Source organism: Anomalospiza imberbis, chromosome 1 (assembly GCF_031753505.1).
Source record: "Anomalospiza imberbis isolate Cuckoo-Finch-1a 21T00152 chromosome 1, ASM3175350v1, whole genome shotgun sequence".
Lineage (NCBI taxonomy): Eukaryota > Metazoa > Chordata > Aves > Passeriformes > Viduidae > Anomalospiza > Anomalospiza imberbis.
The window spans coordinates 105,965,065-105,983,997 of NC_089681.1; the positions used below are offsets into that span (position 1 = coordinate 105,965,065).

At 40.0% G+C, this 18,933-nt stretch overlaps 1 protein-coding gene across 3 annotated transcripts in view; it reads right to left on the reverse strand.

The window, feature by feature from the left end:
* The window catches only part of BMPER (BMP binding endothelial regulator), a 146,680-nt gene that overhangs the window by 95,156 nt on the left and 32,591 nt on the right, over positions 1–18,933 (reverse strand). For all 3 annotated transcript variants that reach the window (XM_068203940.1, XM_068203948.1, XM_068203956.1), the window contains exons 4-6: positions 14,231–14,313; positions 12,665–12,755; positions 11,423–11,505 (exon numbers count right to left, since the gene is read on the reverse strand). In XM_068203940.1, coding sequence (XP_068060041.1) covers positions 11,423–11,505; positions 12,665–12,755; positions 14,231–14,313 — 257 coding nt within the window. The remainder of the gene's footprint in view (positions 1–11,422; positions 11,506–12,664; positions 12,756–14,230; positions 14,314–18,933) is intronic.

Here is an 18,933-nt window from a genome sequence, read left to right on the forward strand (position 1 = left end):
AAACTCCTACACATTTTCAGCATATTGGTTCTGATTTATTGAACCAGTAATTTTGAAAACTACCATAGAAGACTAAATTTCATTCAAATTCCTGTTCAGCACTGGGGAAATGGGGAAGCAGAGCTAATAGATTTCCTATTATACATTACCCAGAGATTGTGTGCTTAAATAATTTTGAATTAATAGTATTAAATTGTTACTTATTCTGTAGTTGAACCACAAATATGCTCGTTGGCATTCCAGATATGAATATTTCAGGCTATTCTGACTAGGCATGTGTGGTATGCTATGTTTTATTTTAGTTTTCCTTCTGTGGGCAATTGTCATCCCTAGGAGAAATCTACTATCTGATCAAAGCTGATATGAACTTCAAACGAGATTTTAGAATTATTTTTATGATACTGGCTTAAAGCTCCTACTCCCATCATTACTGGTTTACTTTGCTTGCAAGAGCACAAATACCTTATAAATCCTGTACATCAAAAATTATTAATTCCTTTTTCACCTTTGCTTTCATCTGCCCACTTTCAGGATATATCTTATGCATGCTTCCCCACCTTAATAAATGTACATTTTTAAAAAGGTAGAGCTCAAAATGAAGGAGAGATGAATGATTTTGTGGGGAGCTGGAAATTACAGATTTTAATCTCTGTACTGTCTGGATATCCCTGGGTTTTCATCGGCAAGCCAGCATCTTTGCTTTCTGTAGCAGCTCTAGGGTGCCAGCCAGTTTGAGCCCTTAGAACACCATGTGCTTCACACATTATTTTGCAACCACCACATCATGAAGGACAAAATTATTCCCTAGGCATGATTTGGCTCCGTTCCGCTAAACTTTGTTATAGACTGAGAAGGGAACATCCTCTCTGTTTGGAACCCATTGCCCTACAAAAAAAAAAAATCAGACAAGGAATCAAAAATTTATTGTAATCAGAGTATACCAGGCTACAGACTGAAGTCTGAGGAGTAGTATCAGGGAACAAGCATGTCAAATCCAAGTCTACTTTGGGAACTTTGCCACCTTTCCATAAGTTTGAAGAAAGTCCGAGATAAAGGATTTCCCAGAGACTTTCAGCAATGAGAGGCGGATAAGATATTTAGAAATAGAAACAGGCACTCATTATGAAAACAGCAAAAAGTCCCTTTGGTCATATTAAAAGTACCTTTAGATATATTAATAGTATCCTCATTAGCCTCTTACCTGACTCAGAGAAACACTGCAAATGCTGTTCTCAATAAAATGACAGCAAATGTGTTACACAAGTTGATGACATTTCTGTTGATGTACAAGCGTGTTTCTTCTCTCTCCATCTCTCTCCATCCTCAAACTAGCCTGTAACTTACTCCTCATTTTATATAATCACTTGCTGTTACCTCTGCTGCGCTGAATACTCCAGAAGCGAAAATGTGTCCTCCAAATACCACAAATGCTAAAGCTTCAAGAGATGGCAATTTGAACAGGGAGTAAAACCCCACAGCCCACACTTCAGGAGGCAGAGCTATTACTGCAGACCACAAGGAATGTAACACCACCATGGAGAAAGAAAATGCCTCCCTGGCTTGGTTTCCACCAGGTGTCAACTTTTATGGGCCCTATTCCCACTTAGCTACTTTATAAAGTGCTCACAAAGTTAGAATCAGGCTCACAGTCAAAGAAGACAAAGTCACAGCAGCAGATGCTGGGCAAGTACTACTGATACGAGATTTTACATGTGCCTGTCAACTACAAAAAGCAGTGGAGAGCAGAAGATATAATAAATATGGGATTTTCCCTCCCTGCATCATCCCAGACATACACATACTTGCTTAAGTGCAGCACTAAAAAGCCTAGATGGGGGAGGAATGGTAATTGCAGGAACCTTTGGGAATTTAAAAAACTGACCTCAAAAGACAGGGAGCAGGGCAGTTCAGCAGCCTGCTGAAAGAATAAATAGTACATCAGCAACTGAGACTGCTAGGAAGAATTGCTATTCATCTGCATCCAGGAGAAGGAAAGTTATGCTGCCCCTAGGAGAGAGGGCAGAGAACAGACTGAGCACTGAAAAGCAGAAAATCCTTACACTTCTTGCAGTTAATTATTTTCACATGAATTAACTCATTTTCAAATTTTTGTTGAGCATATTGAATATATGGTGCAAGGCAGAGGGTAGTAAAAGGAACAAGACTCTCCTCATTGTTATGCTCTCAGAGTTGAGACTGGCTCTGTGTTTTCCTGTGAAGAAGGGTTTTATTGGCAAAGGCACATTAGCTTCTGTCCTACTCTTAGAAAATTCTTGATGCTGTATTCTGGAGAAGGAAAAGAAAAAAGGGAAAAGGAACCATACAAAACACGCAAGCTACTTAAATCCTTTTGGGCTCCAATGCTTCAAACATGAAAACTGAGTGCTGGAAATCTGGTCTTTCAATTGCATCGACTCTGACACCCAAGTAGGGGCAATAAAGAAATTTCCATGCCAATGATTTTAGCACAAAATAACAAGTAATGCCAGCAACTCCAGTTTAAGAAAAAAAAAAAGCCAAGAAAAAATCCAGCACACACACACACACACACACACACACACACATCTGCTTTCTGTAGAAAATCTCGCTGCTTCATTACAAAGCTTTTGGCAGAGAGCTGAAAACTTCTTGGGTTTTCAATGACCCTTGGAGTTGTTAAGTTTAATGGTGTTCTAGTCATGTTTGGGACAGAAGTTTAGGTACCGTGGGAGTGGAACTTCCTGGAAGAAAGCTAATACATTTGGGCAATTTCTATGGCTAGAGTTAAGAGCATTTTTAAGGCATCATCTTTCATATTCAGGCACCCACACCAGAAGCTGGGTGTTTACATCCCACTCCTGACCCTTTGTTGCCTGCAAGGATTTCTGCAACTTTGCTTCACATTGATGTACCCACAGCAGAGTGCCAAGGATGTTGATAGTTTAGCACCTAGTCACATTCTATTTCTGACAGGTTAAACCCAAGGGAGTAAATCACTGTCATGTCTCAAAGCCCTTTTTTTTTTCCTATTCTGTTTCCCATGTCTATTTTGACAGCCAATGAATTATTCTGCCTATTCTGCTCTCAGCCTAACAGGATGCATTGTATGAAAAAGTTACAGCCTGTCACAATCCTGAAAATAATTTGCAGGGTATCATTTTACTCCCCTTGACTATCCAATGTGTTTGTCTCCAATCATTAAATAAGGCAAAAGCAGTAAGTATTTTTGCTAACATTTTAAAGGTTGATGGAATCCAAGGGGCTTTAACTATCCTTTCAATATGACTGGTTTGTTTTTAAAAATGTTAATTTGTCACATATCCCAGCTGGAGACTACTTTATCAGTTAGAGTTGGAAACTTACTCCCTTATGACACAAAATGCTTCAAGGACAGAAAACAAAAACAATGCTGTAGGTTGCATTAGAAAGAGCAAGGAGAATTCAGGCGGAGTGACAGTAAGTCAAAATGAAATTCGGCAACCACATAGAGCTCAACAGCAATTCAAACTCATTGGTCCAATGCTTCACTTTACGTTTTCTACAAAATATATTAAATATGGCCAATGTCAACAACAATAACATGATTAACTAAATTAATTCAATACCCAAAGTGATGCAAGGTCAGACTTAAGAAAGAGGGGTGGAAAATCACAGAATTTCAGAGTTGGAAGACATACACAAGGATCATTGAGTCCAGCTCTTAAGTGAATAGCCCATACAGGAATCAAACCCACAACCTTGGTGTTATTAGCACCATGCTCTAGCCAAGTGAGCTAATATTAATTTTCATTCCAAACTAGGTTGCATAAGGTCTTGAACAACCTGGTCTAGTGGGAGGGGAGGTGGGACTAAATGACCTTTAAGGTCTATTCCAACCTATTAACATTCTGTGATTCTATGATAAAACCTAAAGGCCTACATGTAACAATATATTGTCTCCAATACTTTATTTTTATGCCTTTTTTTGCTTTTGAAATCAGAGAGAGGAAGACAAGTAGGCATTACACAGTTAATTAAGCTCCTGTGTAAATTCATTTACCAGGATTGTGTATACTAAGCCATCTTGTCTAAGGACACAAAGGGCTGTGTGCAAGTTTAAAATCATTAACTATTGTTATCTGATCACAAGCCCCAAACCTGCGACATCCAAGTTTATTTAAACTGAAAGGATGACAAACATGAAAGCCAAGCACTCCTACTCTTTTGAGCCTTCCCTTCATTGTACCACCAGCCAAAAGAGTCTTGGACTCTCCATAAAATGTTTGGCAAACAAAGGCCCAGTTAATTGACAAGCTATTGCTTTTACTGCTTCCTACCACAGTTAGTGGGAATATTTTAGACCCAAATCAATTCTGCACACAAGCGTTCCCACGAGATGCCACACGCATTCCCATTTGAAGCCACTTACAAGAACTGCTACAGCCTCTCTCATAAAAACCTTTGTCTTCACTGGGCACTTCTGGAACCACGTGCAAGCCTTTCATCCCATGATGTAGAGCAGGTTCTTTTTTTTTTTGCTTGTTTGCTTACTTTAACCAGGTTCTTTGTTTTCTGCCATCTTACTGCTTTGTTTTCACTCTAAGATAGATCCTTGCCTTTGCAAGGAGTGAGTTACAGCAGAGATGTTTGCAGTTCTCATTGCACCCCAATACCCATAAAAAATAGTCCCCTCATCAGAAGCTGCCTGTTAACAGCTCTCTTTTATTGCTAAAGCTCATGGTAGTTAATTCTTCTTTGTCACTAAGAGTAATCAATCTCAGCCTGTTAATTAGGAAAAGTTTAACAGGGGACAGACACCTGACAGCATAAGCTCTGTTCCTTTTCTGTCAGGAACAACAGCAACCTGCACTAATGGTATAAGCCCTTATTATCACCATTTTAAAGTGGTCAGCATTATTGTTTTCTTTATATGCTTTAGGAATGCAAAATCCACCCTGCTTTGTATATTTATTTCCTTTAAATGACTAGAAGTCCTGGACACTTTTTCTACTGCAATGCCCCATTCAGGAGTATTGTTAATCAGCATTCATTTGGGCCTCTCGGGTACCCAAGAAGCTTTAAGTCTTTCATGGCTTCTAGTATCACTTCATTCATTCATTCATTATCACAATACCATGTTTGATCATAAAACTGGAAAGACAGTCTCTGTCTAAACAAGAGCATTATAAAGTTAGAGCATCTTCCTCCAATTCCTCAGCATTTCTACCCTCCTTTTCTAACAGGAAAAATTCCCCACAGAAATCTGCTAAATCATGCTTTCATCTTTTTTCACATTCTTTTTCCACTTTTTTTTCTCTCAGGAACAAAATACATGTCCTTAGAATATAAAGCACAACAGGCACTGATGTTTTACTGCTGCCCATACATGCCATCTCAGAAATACTAAAACTGGGTAGTGCTACCTGTATGAAAGGATGGACAAGGAAGAACAGATGGAGGTAGACTCCTCTGACTGCACAGCCAGAGGAACAGGGACCATGCTGAAGCATGGAAGGCAAATTTGAGCTGAACCCTGAAGAGTAGGAGGGACAAGAAATAGGCTTCAAGGAAGAAAGGGATATGAAAAAGAGGCTGTGTGTTGTGAGCCCATGATCCTTAAAGAGTATTCCAGACCTTCAGGGTGCTGGTCAATACCTCTATTTCCTTGGGAATGCACCCAAACAGGGCACAGTCTCTTGCTGCATAGAAAGACTTATCTGATCCTCACCAAAACTAAAAGTATGATGAAGGGTTTCTGCAGCCTGAGCTGGGAACACACTCTGAGTAGGTGAGCTAGGAAGCTCTGCAGGTAGGAGAGATGTAGGATGAAAGTCAAATGTCCACAGAGGGAGGAAATGAGACCTTGACACAGAAAAATGTTTGTGAAAGTCTAAGATCCAAAGTGCTTATGAATAAAAATTATTTACACTGAATCATGCCCACTTGCACTGCTATGCCACTGTCTACTTCTATTTCAGAAAAACTGTGAATATTTTTAGGTTTTATTTTTAACTTTGCTTCTTGAGTCTTATTAAAACAATTTTTACCTTTTCCTCATAGATATGTTTTTTGAGAGAAATTAGAAAAAAAATATTTAAAATGGCTATGCATGCTGATAAAAGAAAAAACACACTGGTTTCAACCTTTTCTTTTTAAATGTCCAAATTTTTTTTAAACACTGGTATTTCCAAAATTAAAGGAATTTAATATTTTAGACATAGCCCAGCTAGTGTACAATCCCCATGAAAGTAGGTATACCTTTTGAAGCTTGAAGAAAATCAGATAAAGAAAATATAAATAACAGGATAATGGCTGTGTCTCCATGCTGCATTATTTTTCTCGCTGAAGTTCAGCACATACCAAGTCCTTGCCCTTCCACAACCACACTTCATCTACCTGCAGGACTGGTTTTTTATTAGGCTACCGGGAAAGCCAAACTCTCTAGCCTTGCAAAAAGCCTGCAGACAAAATTATGGGGTATTCCCAGAGAGACACATTGACTAACCCTCCACATCTCATTTCTGAGCACTCCCTGGTCTCCTTTTGCATCCACCCATAAACCAACCATTTTACTAAGGTCACTAACTTTGAAGATGTGAACACTGCTCCTACCAAAAGACCAACTCTTTGCTTTTCCACATCTCACTACAGCTCCTTGTCTCTGTTTCTTAGCCCCAGAGTAAGGGCAGACAGTGTCTGCTGCAGTTTGGAGCTGCATCAAAGCAGCTGAAGTACATGGAAATTTGGGGAGATCAGCACTTGGCACTGCACTAAGGATGGAAATTTGAATTTGAATTATCCTCAGCCCTTACTGAGGATACATTTAATTGCGCATTCCCCTGAGCTCCCCAGTAGACTGGTGTACCTCTCCCACTGTCTTTTGTGGTGGGAGTGTATTCCAGCAGCTCCCGATACCAGTTAAAGCCAAGCCTTTAAAGCAGTATCAGGGTGCTTAATCACCCAGCTGACTGCAGGGGCAGGATCGGTCTTGGCTATCTTCAGCCATCTCTGGGGCCAGGAGCTGGGTAGGCTCCCCCTCTAGTTAGTGGAGGAAGATAAGCATCTGCAGAGAGTAATCTATCCCACCTCTCTCTCTCTCTGAATTAACTGAAGAGGAGCCCAGATAAGTAGTTCAGATCAGACTCATTACTTCTGAATAGCTGCAGCTAGACAAGATTAATTCCACCCTCAGCATCCAAAACACTTACATATGTAGTTTCTCATTACTTATCACAGTTGAAACGTCTGTTACTCATTGATTTAGAAACAGATTTTGCCCTTGTAATTTCCTTTTCTTTGTGCAAAACGTTTATTATTCAGTATTTCTATCCTAGCACACAGGAATATAAGTGACATTTCCTGCACGCACACACCCACAAGTGCACCTGCAGACCAGTAGCTGGGCACATCTTGAACCCCTCTGAGCAGTGTTTAAAAGCCCCCGATGATGCAAAGGAGATTGAGCAGAGGCTCCTTTCTGACTCAGCTCTCCAAGAGCCTCCAATCTCTGTGCTCTGCTTCCAGCTATGTGGGTTTTATTTGTTCCAAATAATTTTGGAAGACCAGCTAAGAGGACAACATTGCTTTTGTGAAACGATGCTGTTTGGCAACCATACACAAATAACCACCGCTGCAGATGGTTGTACCTGGGACATGTCTCTCTGCAGGACAGATAGCACAACTTTTCCCACTCCCAGCAATTCCATAACCCAACCTCCACTTCCCAAGCAGGTCCGCTTCCCTTCTCCCCATAGGGGTGTGGAGCGAGGCCGGCCCAGGGCCGTGGCGTCTCCACAGGGCTGCGAGCTCCCAGCGTGGCGGTGCCTCGCACAGCCGCATGCCTCGCATGCCGGAACACGCAGCGCCCACGGTCTGGGTAACAGCGCTCAAAGGAGTCAAAAGGGGCTACTTATGAGTTTGGATACTACCACCTAAAGATAAGCTTCTCCATGGTTACTGCTCTCACGCAAGGTCACTTTCCTGCCAAAAGCCTCTCCTCCCTCCCTGGCCCTGTCTCCTTCCCCCTCCACTATTTTTTTTCCCCCAAACGTGCTACATCAAAGGAGAAAATGAAAACATTTACGATAATCATAGTCTGACTATTTTAATGCAGGCTGTAGGAAAGGAAACATGTAAGCCAAGTGCTCTTACTGTGCAAGCAGAAACACACTCTCGACCTCATAAAAGTAGTATCTGAGAAATAACACTTGATTAAAGAAGCCAGTCCTTCATTTAAGTAGGTGCTTATGGTAGGGAAAACAGCCAAGGTTTCTCTAGAACAGGCCACTGGCCTATCACAAAAAGCAGGAACAGGCCAGACAGATGAATTATTGCGAGACAGCTGGGTTTCAGCTGGGGTGCGAGGAGATCCCTATTATCCCGTCCACCTTTCCTATAGAAATGCCTCTCCCCAGAGAAACTGAGTCATTAAAAGCCAGCTTGTTCACTCCTAACAGGCAATATGCATTGAGTGAGAGGTGATACATTCTCATTTTCAGCAAGAAATCTTAGTCGCCCCAAGGAGCAGCTCACTTAGGAGAGCGGTAATGGAATACTGGACCTTTCATCTCCGCCTCGCCGCCGCAAGCATCGCCTGGCTCGGTAACAACCCAAAAGTTATTAGTTAATGGCTGGTTTCGCTGACCTCCATGAAATGAGTTTGGTGGGTTAGGTCTGGTTTTCAGGAGACAATAGCTAGGACCACAAGTGGTGTTAAACAGGAACCACATTAATGAGTTGAGCACCCAGCAGGTAAGGATTGAGTGAATTGCCCAGATGCAGCCATGTCATTGCTTTCTCTGCCCTCCAGGGCCATGGAACACATAAGAAGCCCTGCAACTGGCCAGTCTGCTCCACCCAGATGGGGACCCCCAGCTCCCAAGATCCCAGTTATGTCCTTAGTTACACAAACAATGTATTAGAAACAAATAAACAAACAACAGCCATTTCACATTCTTTGGGAGCTCAGTAGTATCTAGCAGGCACCATTTGGAGCTGATAATACCACAAACCTGAACTACCAAAGTGATTTCCAAAAATATGTTACCACAGTCCTGATCTGAAGATGTGTACTTACTTCTGGACACATCATTTTGCAACAATAAAAATACTTTATTTAAGTAATTCCTTATTTTAATACATTTAGTCAGATCAACCTTAGCAGATCAACCCTACATCTCTCCAGGAAAACAAACCACAGCCATCCCTCTTTACTTTCTTCCTATTCAATGACATCTGTAGTCCCAAGTTTGAGCTACCCCTGGGACAGTGGTGGCCTGTGGATTCCAGAATCCTCCATCATTTGAAGAGCTTGCTCCCAAAAAAATGCAGAATTCACCCTGAAGTGAGAGTAGCTGGAGTCCTTACACCATGTATAAGGTATAATATCCCCAAAATACCTTAGCAACAGTTTGTGCTACTTCCTATGCCAAGTTTCCACAAAAGACTGAAATCCCAGAAGAAATCTAACTTGGGTTGAAGAGCTTCCATCCATCTGTTAAAGCCTGCACAAACTACAGCACATCACACACAAGCCTGTTTCCATCACTTTGCATGACTAGATAGGTATCTTCAAATAAGACATCCATCCACCAACTGCCTAGATAAGAGATTCACTGAGGACCCATTCCCAAAAGGGAATGGATGCAAAGCAGGCAGCAAATTGCTATCACAGCCCTGAGGATGCCCCCTTTATTGACTTCAAATTTAAATCACATAGGAATTAGCACAGGCTCTAGTTCTGGGGGAAACCGGCAAGAGGGTAAAAAAGGCTCTGTGGAAAGATGGAAGGAAGGTCTGGTGTGGCTTACACATAGATGGCACCTCTTTAGCTGTCAGAAAGATTCAGACTGCGAGCTGGACATTTTTTACAGATGTCACTAACATTCAAAACACTCATGCTGTCTTTCTTGGAAGGGATGGTTAAGTGGTTTTAAACTTCTTACTCTCAATAGTTGATGCAGTCCCTTCTCTAACACAGCTGAGACTGGTAACTCTCAAGGTCAGATCTTCAGGTGTGACCCTTTATTTCTTTGCACTGCTCTCCAGTGTAAAGGTACCTCCCTCCAAAGCTGTTCTTCACACAGAAGCTTTTGATAGTCAGAGAACAAAGGAAAGTTGATCAAGGAGATGTTGGTACACCAATAACTGGGCAATAGGCAATATCTGTACAGTACTTATGAAAGAGCAAAGCAGAACCCAAAAAGACTCAAGCATGTCTCCACAGACTTTTCAACCATTCAGACCTGCCTTACCCTGAGGAACTAAGGAAAGCCAGAGTGTAAAGCTACTGCTTTACAGCTGAAGCTGAAGTGAGAGAGAGGGACCCACCAAGTACAGAGGGAGTTCTCAGACTGGGACTGAAGGCATTCAGCAGAGCAGGAGCCCAGGGCATATATCACTGTGACATGTGTGATTGCATGTTTTCATTATTACAGGATTAAAACTTTTTTTAAAAAATTACCTTAGCACCCTGATCTCCGCAGGAGCAGTGATGACTTAGTGTAAATTAATTTTGCAGATTACCAATGTTTTTTTTTCCCCACAGAACAGTTCGAATACTCTGCAGGAGCTTCATTAAATCAGTGTATATGTGTAAAGATACATTAATTTTTGAAGTCTATCATGCTCTCCTCCTTTTTTGATTTTATTTTAATGATAATGATTTACTTTAATGATAATAACAATGATTTTACATAAGAACTGTATCTGGTACTAGTTTCTTGGCATTCTACTGAAATGTAAAGCCTTACATATTCTGCTGATAACCGGCCCAAAAATTGCAGCAAAAGCAATGACTTGTACTTTATGTTTTACTCTCTCACAGATTACAGTAAGGAAGCCAAATTTATCTGCCCCAACTCATACAGCATTATCTTTTAACTTAATGGAAGTGAAAAAGAAGCCTGCACTCATTACTCAAAGGATGCAATTATTACTTCCTCTGTATATTGTTGCTAGTCAAGAATAAAATCCAGGTTATGACCTTTTCATCAAGCGTCAATCCAAAAATCCACCTGGGACAGCCACAGGAGGCAACCCTCATTCTTTCACTCAGTAAGTCAGAGTAAAGGCCCTTGTTGCATATAGTTGAAAGGAATACTTCGAAAAGTTTGTCTTAAGGAAGTATCTAATAAATGCTGATCAATAGATGAAGGCCAAAAAGATTTCTGTCTTTTCCTGCATGATCCTCTCACAAAAAAGGCACCACTAATTCAACAGATCAGCCCTCTCCCAAATAACCTGCTCCAACTGCATACAGTGTAAGGTCACAGAAAAGATTATAAACTCAAATAGTGAGTGATACAATGTATTAATGCCATATATTCTTTAACAGAGACCTGAATTCCAAGAGACGAAAGCATAATAGTGTTGGATTCGTTATATTTTTTGCTTTGTTATGGCAATAATAATGTGCCTTTTGAAGTTAATACAGGAGATACAATGCCAAAAGGCAAATACTTACAATACAAGAGCACTTGGTACATTTATTTCCTTCAGGCCTAAATTCTTCTCCTTCATTGTAAAGTCTCCCTTCAAAAACACAACCTGGAAAACAGCATTTGAATAAGTTTAGCACCAGACAGAATGCTGAGTTTTCTCCCTAACATGCCCCCTATACAACAATATAAAAAGTAAATCGTACCATCCTCTCCGATACAGAATCACGGACTTTGTTCAGCTGGAAAAGACTCCCAAAATATGAAGTCCAACCTTTGACTGATTACCATATAGTCAAGTAGACCGTGGCACTAAGTGCCACATCCAGTCATTTCTTGTACACCTACAGGGATAGTGACTCCAACACCCTGGACAGCCCATTACAAGGTTAGAAACCTTTCCATGCTGAAATTCCTCCTGATATCACCAGGGGACACTGAACGTCCCCTGGCACATCTTGAGACTGTGTCCCCTTGTCCTGCGACTGGTTTCTTCTGGGAGAAGAAACCAATCCCCACCTTGCTACAACCTCTTTTCAGGTAGCTGTAGAGAGAGGATCACTCCAGAACAAAACAAATCCTGAACAAATCACTGAGAAACCCTAAATGTCTTTTGTGGAGAGGAGGTGGGGGGGACAGGGGGAAAGATATCCTTCTAAAGCAGATAAATTTGCAAAAATGAAGCTGAGGCAAGGTTAAGTCTCCAATTAGAAGTGCCTTTAAAACAGTTTTTTCGGCTGTTTGCTTTTTATAATTCGTTCTTACTCCCTGAGTTTATACTAGATATTAGCAGATATTATAACTAATCAAAATATTAAAAATCCATTATATCATGACTGGAGCAATGCTTACCTTCAACATTTCTGATAAAATCAAATTAACCTAAAAATATATGGTAATTTGTCACTGTGCTTCACAAAGGCAACCCATTCTCACTCCCCTTCTTAATTTAATCTTCTTTTTTATGATTACTCTTATCCTTCCCTTCCTAACAAAATCATGGTCATTAGTCATGCAAACCCACCTTACAGACTCTCTAAAAATGACATAAACACACCTGTGAATATTAGCACAAGATATTGCCTATGCATCCCTTGGTCTGCATGTCCTCTACTAAAACATATTAAATAAATATTGTGTCATATTGTTCAATGTGAGTCACCAGCCCACATCTTAGTAACTTGTAGAAGCAGCCTCCCAGGTGACTATGAGTATCATTAGAAATACAGTTGCACATGCAGAATAGCATCTTAACCATGAAATCTCACCTGGACACACAGGACAACACATTCCCCTGAGTTTGGAAGGGTTTTTGCAATGAACAACACACTGTACTTCTGATTCTACTATCACTCCTTCCTGGAAAAGAAGCAGATTAGACACATTTATTGTTAGCGTTGTAGTTGCTTTAACAAGTAAAAATCACAATTACATTCAGTAGAATTAAAGGCCAGCACATGTCACAAAGCACTGGGTTTCAAAACTTCTTTTCTTTCTGTACCTGCTGCCTGGTATCAGGATTTAGGTTAATCCACAGTCAAAAGACCCACTTCAGTCTCCCTGACTCCAGACACAGGATTTGCTTTAAAATGCATCAGGTAAAAAAAACAAGCATCCTCTTAGGGAAAGGAATCCTGCTTTATCATGAATCCTTAACCTCTGTAATCTGCCGTGCAGCTCTGGTGAAAACAGGCCAGACACTAGGCATTCTCCTCCCTCTCCTATTGGAGGAAAATAGACTTAGTAAACAGATAAAAGCATCTTGTTCTGTAGAGGAGAGACACTTATCTTTGATATTTTGCCTGATAAGTATTAGTAAATTAACATTTGCTGTACTTATTCAAGAAGTCAAGAGTCCTGAACAAACCTGGGTGTGAGGGTCTATGCATAAAACCTGCTACCTTCTTTTTCTACTTACAGCTGTTTGAGGCAAGGCAAAATTGTTTTTTAAATGTGTGGATCTAGGGTAAACAGAATCACCCAGTTTTGCATTTAGACACTGAAATAGGCAATAAAGAACTGACCACATGCAACATATCTAAATTCATAGTGAGTTTCTTTTCATTAGGTGCAAAGATACAGAATACTGGTCCAGCTTCAATCATCTCAGTGTATTTATTTTCAAAAATTAGTTGGTTGCACAGAGCAGACATTTTACAGAAAAAGAGAAAAAACCCTTGTAACTCTCTTTTCCTCTTAGTAGAAGCTCTTCATACTCACAAATTTCTTCTTTGCCATTCTTAGTAGCTGCCTGAGTGTTACTGTTAAAACCTGATCAAATTGTCAGCAAAAATGGCAGACCTATTTACAGACATAAGCTAAAATCGCCTGCGTAATTACTAGGCTTGAGCCTGACAATGAAAATGTTATGGTTGCAGATAGCCAAGCTACCAAAAATACCACTGTGTTAACAGTGCAGGAGCCCAGGAAAAAAGATTTGGTTGTGGGTTTTTCTTAAAGAAAGGTAAAACTCATGGACACATACACACAGAAGTGTCCAATTACTAAAATAATTTGTATCTCACAAAAGACTTAGAATGCTGAAGAAAAGAGGACTTACTTCATGGTCAAGACAGCAGGAAATGGCATGGCTGTGTACCTCTCCTTCAGTAAAGTTTGGATATTGGGGTACTCAAGTCATTTAAAACCTATACTTCTGAATATTTGGTTATAGCTGGCTACATCTGAGAGGATTTAAATTACTTTAAATGCAAAGTCCATATTGTGCTTTAGGCATAAAATATTTCAGGTTATTTGGATTGGATAAATGAAGGCTCAGGATTTCCTGGGAAAAGCTTATAACTCAATTAGCACGATTTTTATGACATCCTTACCTGGCACTGATATGTAACACAGGGATTGCTGGGGAGGTGCCATTTCATGGAGCTGTTGTACGTATTTCCTTCAAAACTGCAATCTACAGGATGAGAGAGAAGCCCATCAGTTCAGCTGAACAAAATCTTGTGGGAGGCTGCTGCTGAGGATCATAGGGTAGCATCCTGAATGCAACCCACCCTCTCCCCTGGGTTAATAGAAGAGGTAGAGCTGAGAGCTGGGATGAAAGAGAAGTATCGTGTCCTGGGAGGACTCGCAGCACTACCCCAGACGATTGCTGCTGATGTCCAACTGGCCAAACTCCTTACTAACTCTAACTGGTCAAGAGAAACCAAAATCAGTGACAGTTCACTTAAAAATGGATGTCAGTGCTTACTCTGCAGCCCATTTAGGAACTACTCAGTTATTCAAGCACTGGAATGGGAAGAGGGAGGAAAGAGGGTAAAAGAAGAGCTGGAAGCATTCATTATCTAGCTTGGCTATGCTATCTTCATCCATTAAACAAAGCCCTTGGGAGAGCACTTCAGCAAGCACAACTCAGCATGGATGAGCTGACACTGGCAGAGCTACCTCTCCTTAATGCCTTTCATATTCATGACAGGAGGGATCACCATCCACATGAACTAAAAGCCATCAAGTTCTCATGTGTGTGTGGTGAATCTCATGGGGAGACATTTTGGACTGTCATAGTTTGGCTTTGTTCATCTTGGTGTGCTATATGACAACGCTGTTAACAGAAAACAGGTTTGTTTGCCCATGCACTGGATCAACCCACATTTGTTTTGTGCAAAATGAATTTTCAAGGAGCTGTTTGGAAAAAAGCAAACACCAAAACAAACGTTAATTTTCACATTTTTGAATATACGTTCCTACTAGTTTCCCTTCCTTTTTGGTTTTCTCTTTTGCCGTTTTCTGATATTTTGCAAAAAAGAAAACCGAAAAAGAACACAAAGAAAATAATAAAATAACTCACCAGAGAAGCAAAACCAGGAAATACTTACAAAGAAGAAATATAATAGTTGTTTAAAAAGAGTTAGATTATTAATGCAAAAGAATTTCAACTAAAAAATAATTCTTTGGAGACCTAGAGTGGTTCTAAAAAAAATTTTGGAAATAACACATACCCCATTTTCTGTGGGAAAAATGCCCATTTTCCATTCATTGCTTTTAGGTTTTTTTCCTAGTATATTTTATTCAAAATTAGCTCAATCAAAGAGCCCATGAAACCTACAAGAGTCTTGCCAAAGACTTTGAAACACAGACGTGTACGTGGAGCTACAGAATCACAAAACTACAATCAGTCAAATAATGCCCATGGCACTATTCTGTTTCTACACCCTACCTCAGCAACTAATCTAAGTCTTTCTCTGCTGTGTAGGGTGCACTGTCCTGTTTTGGAATAAGTTTTATGTCATTCTGAAAATAAAGGCAATTTATCAGCCCTACACCAGTAAATCTTTGAGCCCACTGTAAAAGAAAACTCAAGAGTCACAGCTCTGAGGTACTCAGGACCTTAAAATCTCCTTAAAATAATTCTGAATTTAACACAAAATTTAAAGGAATCATGATATATAAAGATCATTTGCAAATGTGTTAACTGTGGCCATTGCTGTGGCCACTTCACTTACCTAAGCTGAAACAGGTATATTTTGAAAAGAGATTATCAATAGTCTCAAAGTTGGCTCTGATATTTTCATCTTTGACAAATATTGAAAGGCACAAAGTATACATCTGAGTCTCATATTCTTAAGTAGAAAAGCCCCTATGAAATTATTTTGAATAATAAATAAATATTCAGATTCTCAGTGCATTAAATACAGTTCTCTGACCTCTCATACAACACATCAAGAGAGGAATATGCAGCCCTATACTCCTCTTGTGCATTTTGAAGTTCCAGTCTGAAAAACACTGAGTTAGTCTTGCAGCACAGTGTCACTTACTGCTCACTGAAAACTCTGATGAATGTAGAGCCTATTCAATGTGTTTAACATCCCCAAGCTGCTGAAGCCCAGGTCATACTTGTCCCAGTCTGAGAAACAGTTTACAAGTGTGCAGGACATTCAATGTGGAATGAGCTGTGTTCTTAAATATCTGTGTGTGTATTTTACCAGAATCAAGAATCAAAGGCTAGGTTGAAAAACAGCAACTGCAAAATACCTTGCATATTTGCTCAGCAATTATGTTCTTTAATGTAAAACGTTTCCTCTAAAAGAAAGGTAATGACCCTGGGCTAATCTGCATGTACAGATGTGCATATTAAACTGAAATTTTCAGCTCAAGGATTAGTCTGGTCAACAAAGCATGAAGGTGGTGCACTTATGTAGTCAGCGCCGCTCTTGCTTGAAGTGCATATCCAAGCTATGCTACAAAACCCTCTGCCCTGCAGCACCAGCCATTGTCCCTGTGGAAAGCAGCAATGGGATGGCACACCAGAAGCAACCATGGTAAGGAGAATCTGCAGGCACATAAAGGGAAGTTTAAAAATGGGAACCAGAATGGAAAAGACTGCAGAAGCACTGGAGGTGCTAAGATTGCTCTCAAGCTTTGGTGTGAGCCAGCAGGTTGCATGAGGGAGACAGAGCAGCTCCCATCCAACACCAGTGTGAGGCACGGTGGGAGCTGGATTTCAGCAGATGCTTAGCAGAAGAAGCAGCATGAAGGAAGGGGAGAGTTACCCAGTATAGGAAGCAGCCCTGGGGGAGAGAGATGGGGTAAGGTTGAATGTCAGGCAAAACTGAAAGGGTAAGAGAGGAGTGTTTTACAATCTCTGGGTGACGCTTTAACCTGTCTCTGGCCACAGGTATGCCCTGACACTCTGCCCTTTGGATGCCCCAGAGCTACACCCACTACTCACTCTTCAAAAGGAAAAAGAAACAAAGCCCACATACCAGCTAGTTTTTCTGAACCTCACTTTGAATGTACAAATCTCTCAGCTGACACCTGCAAACATACAGATGGACTTCCCTAGTCCCTCTATTCATAGCATGGAAATTTCTGGGCCTCATCTAAATTAATCTGAGTGAAACCTGCTACATTCTATATGCCAACTCAGTCAGGCCACTCTGGCTCATCCATGGTTAAAGGTCCACCATATTTGGCCTAGAAAGTAAAAGTCACTGAATATTTTGTTTTCAAAGGCATCAGCAAAGTCCCTCATGTCAGTTTCCACAACAGAGTATGATGGAAGATACTTGAAGTTCCTTTTAAAGCTTTTTTTTTCCCCCAAAAGCCCTTTGGAAATATTAATACGTTAACTTTCTTTCTCCATCCACCATTCAAAGGAAGAGCAAGAGAAAACAATAAATCAAGAAACATCAGAGCTTAGGACTATCGCTTAAATGCTATCTACTTACTTCTGCCTGAATACCTACTTAAAAGAACATTTTAAAAGGGTTACAGAGGAAGTTTTCAAGAAGGGAACCCCAAAAGCCTGAGAATGCTCTAAGGAGTATGTGAAAGATTTGACATTAATAAGTAAATTTGATCCTGACTTATATACTCCATAAGGAAAACCTTTAGGATTCCACATATGGAAGGAAGTTAAATATTAGTGGTCTACATCAATTTTAAAAATGCTGAAGTGATTCATATCAGTCAATGAGTGTGTCCTATTTTTTCAGTCTTTCCTGCTCCTTTCTTTAAAAATAGCTAGTGTTTTATTAATGTAAAATATTAACTTTCAGTTAGTTGTAGGTTTTGTTGCCATTACATCCTTCAACCCAAATAGTTCAGATAAGTCCTGGATAAACATGCAAGCCTAAAGTTGCTTATCTGAATCTAACCAAACCACTAAATACTTTGAAGTCGGTCAGTTGTTGCATATGCAGTGGAAACTAATGCTAATTACCTTCTAGTCACCTCTCAAAGGCAAAATGATCATCCAGATTTAGTTCTTCTGGCACAAAAAAAGAATGGTGCTAAAATAGTTAAATAACTTCCAATATAATTATTTAGGTACTTTGTTTCAATATTGTGCATGCCATACTTGGGCACCTTTGTTTTAAATATAATAAACCAACCCTTGGCCAATTTAATTTGAAAGAACAATTTCATTCTAAAACAAGTATCCTCACAGAGAATTGGACTAGAATAACAAAAGAGGCAAATTATAGCAGATTTTTCTATTGGCATGTGGACAAGCTGATGATCAGGAAGACATTTATCTTTCCAAATTGTACGACTCTGATAAATGACCCTTTTTCTTCTTCCCCAGATACCCACCCATATAACAGTACCATGAAGATAGGGAAATTGACTGTAAGAGACAGTTTAGTAATGCTAAAGCTCTGCCAGTGTCCTCAGGAGTTCATTAAAAAACAATTCTTTATTACTCAATTTGACATTGCCTAATTAGATTCCAGAGAAACTTGTGCTTATTTTAGTCTAATGAGAATTTTATAGACAAGTCATTTCCTTATTCTCCCAAGAGAAAGTGATAGATTGGTGCACAATAGACTGGCTCCTCATCCCTCATTTCTTCAGCATCTTTCTTCTCCTATTAAGTCTTTTTTTTTGCTTTCCCTCCACTTTCTGTTTAAAAACACAACCTCTCTATTGGCATGGAAAATAAACGTTAGGAAAAAGAAAAGAGTCAGAAGACATGTTTTATTTAGTGTTTGATAAATTAATCCTCAGGGAGGTATCCAGGCATGCTAACACTAAATACCAGTTCTAGCCAAAAAAAAGAGCCAACCCCAAAATC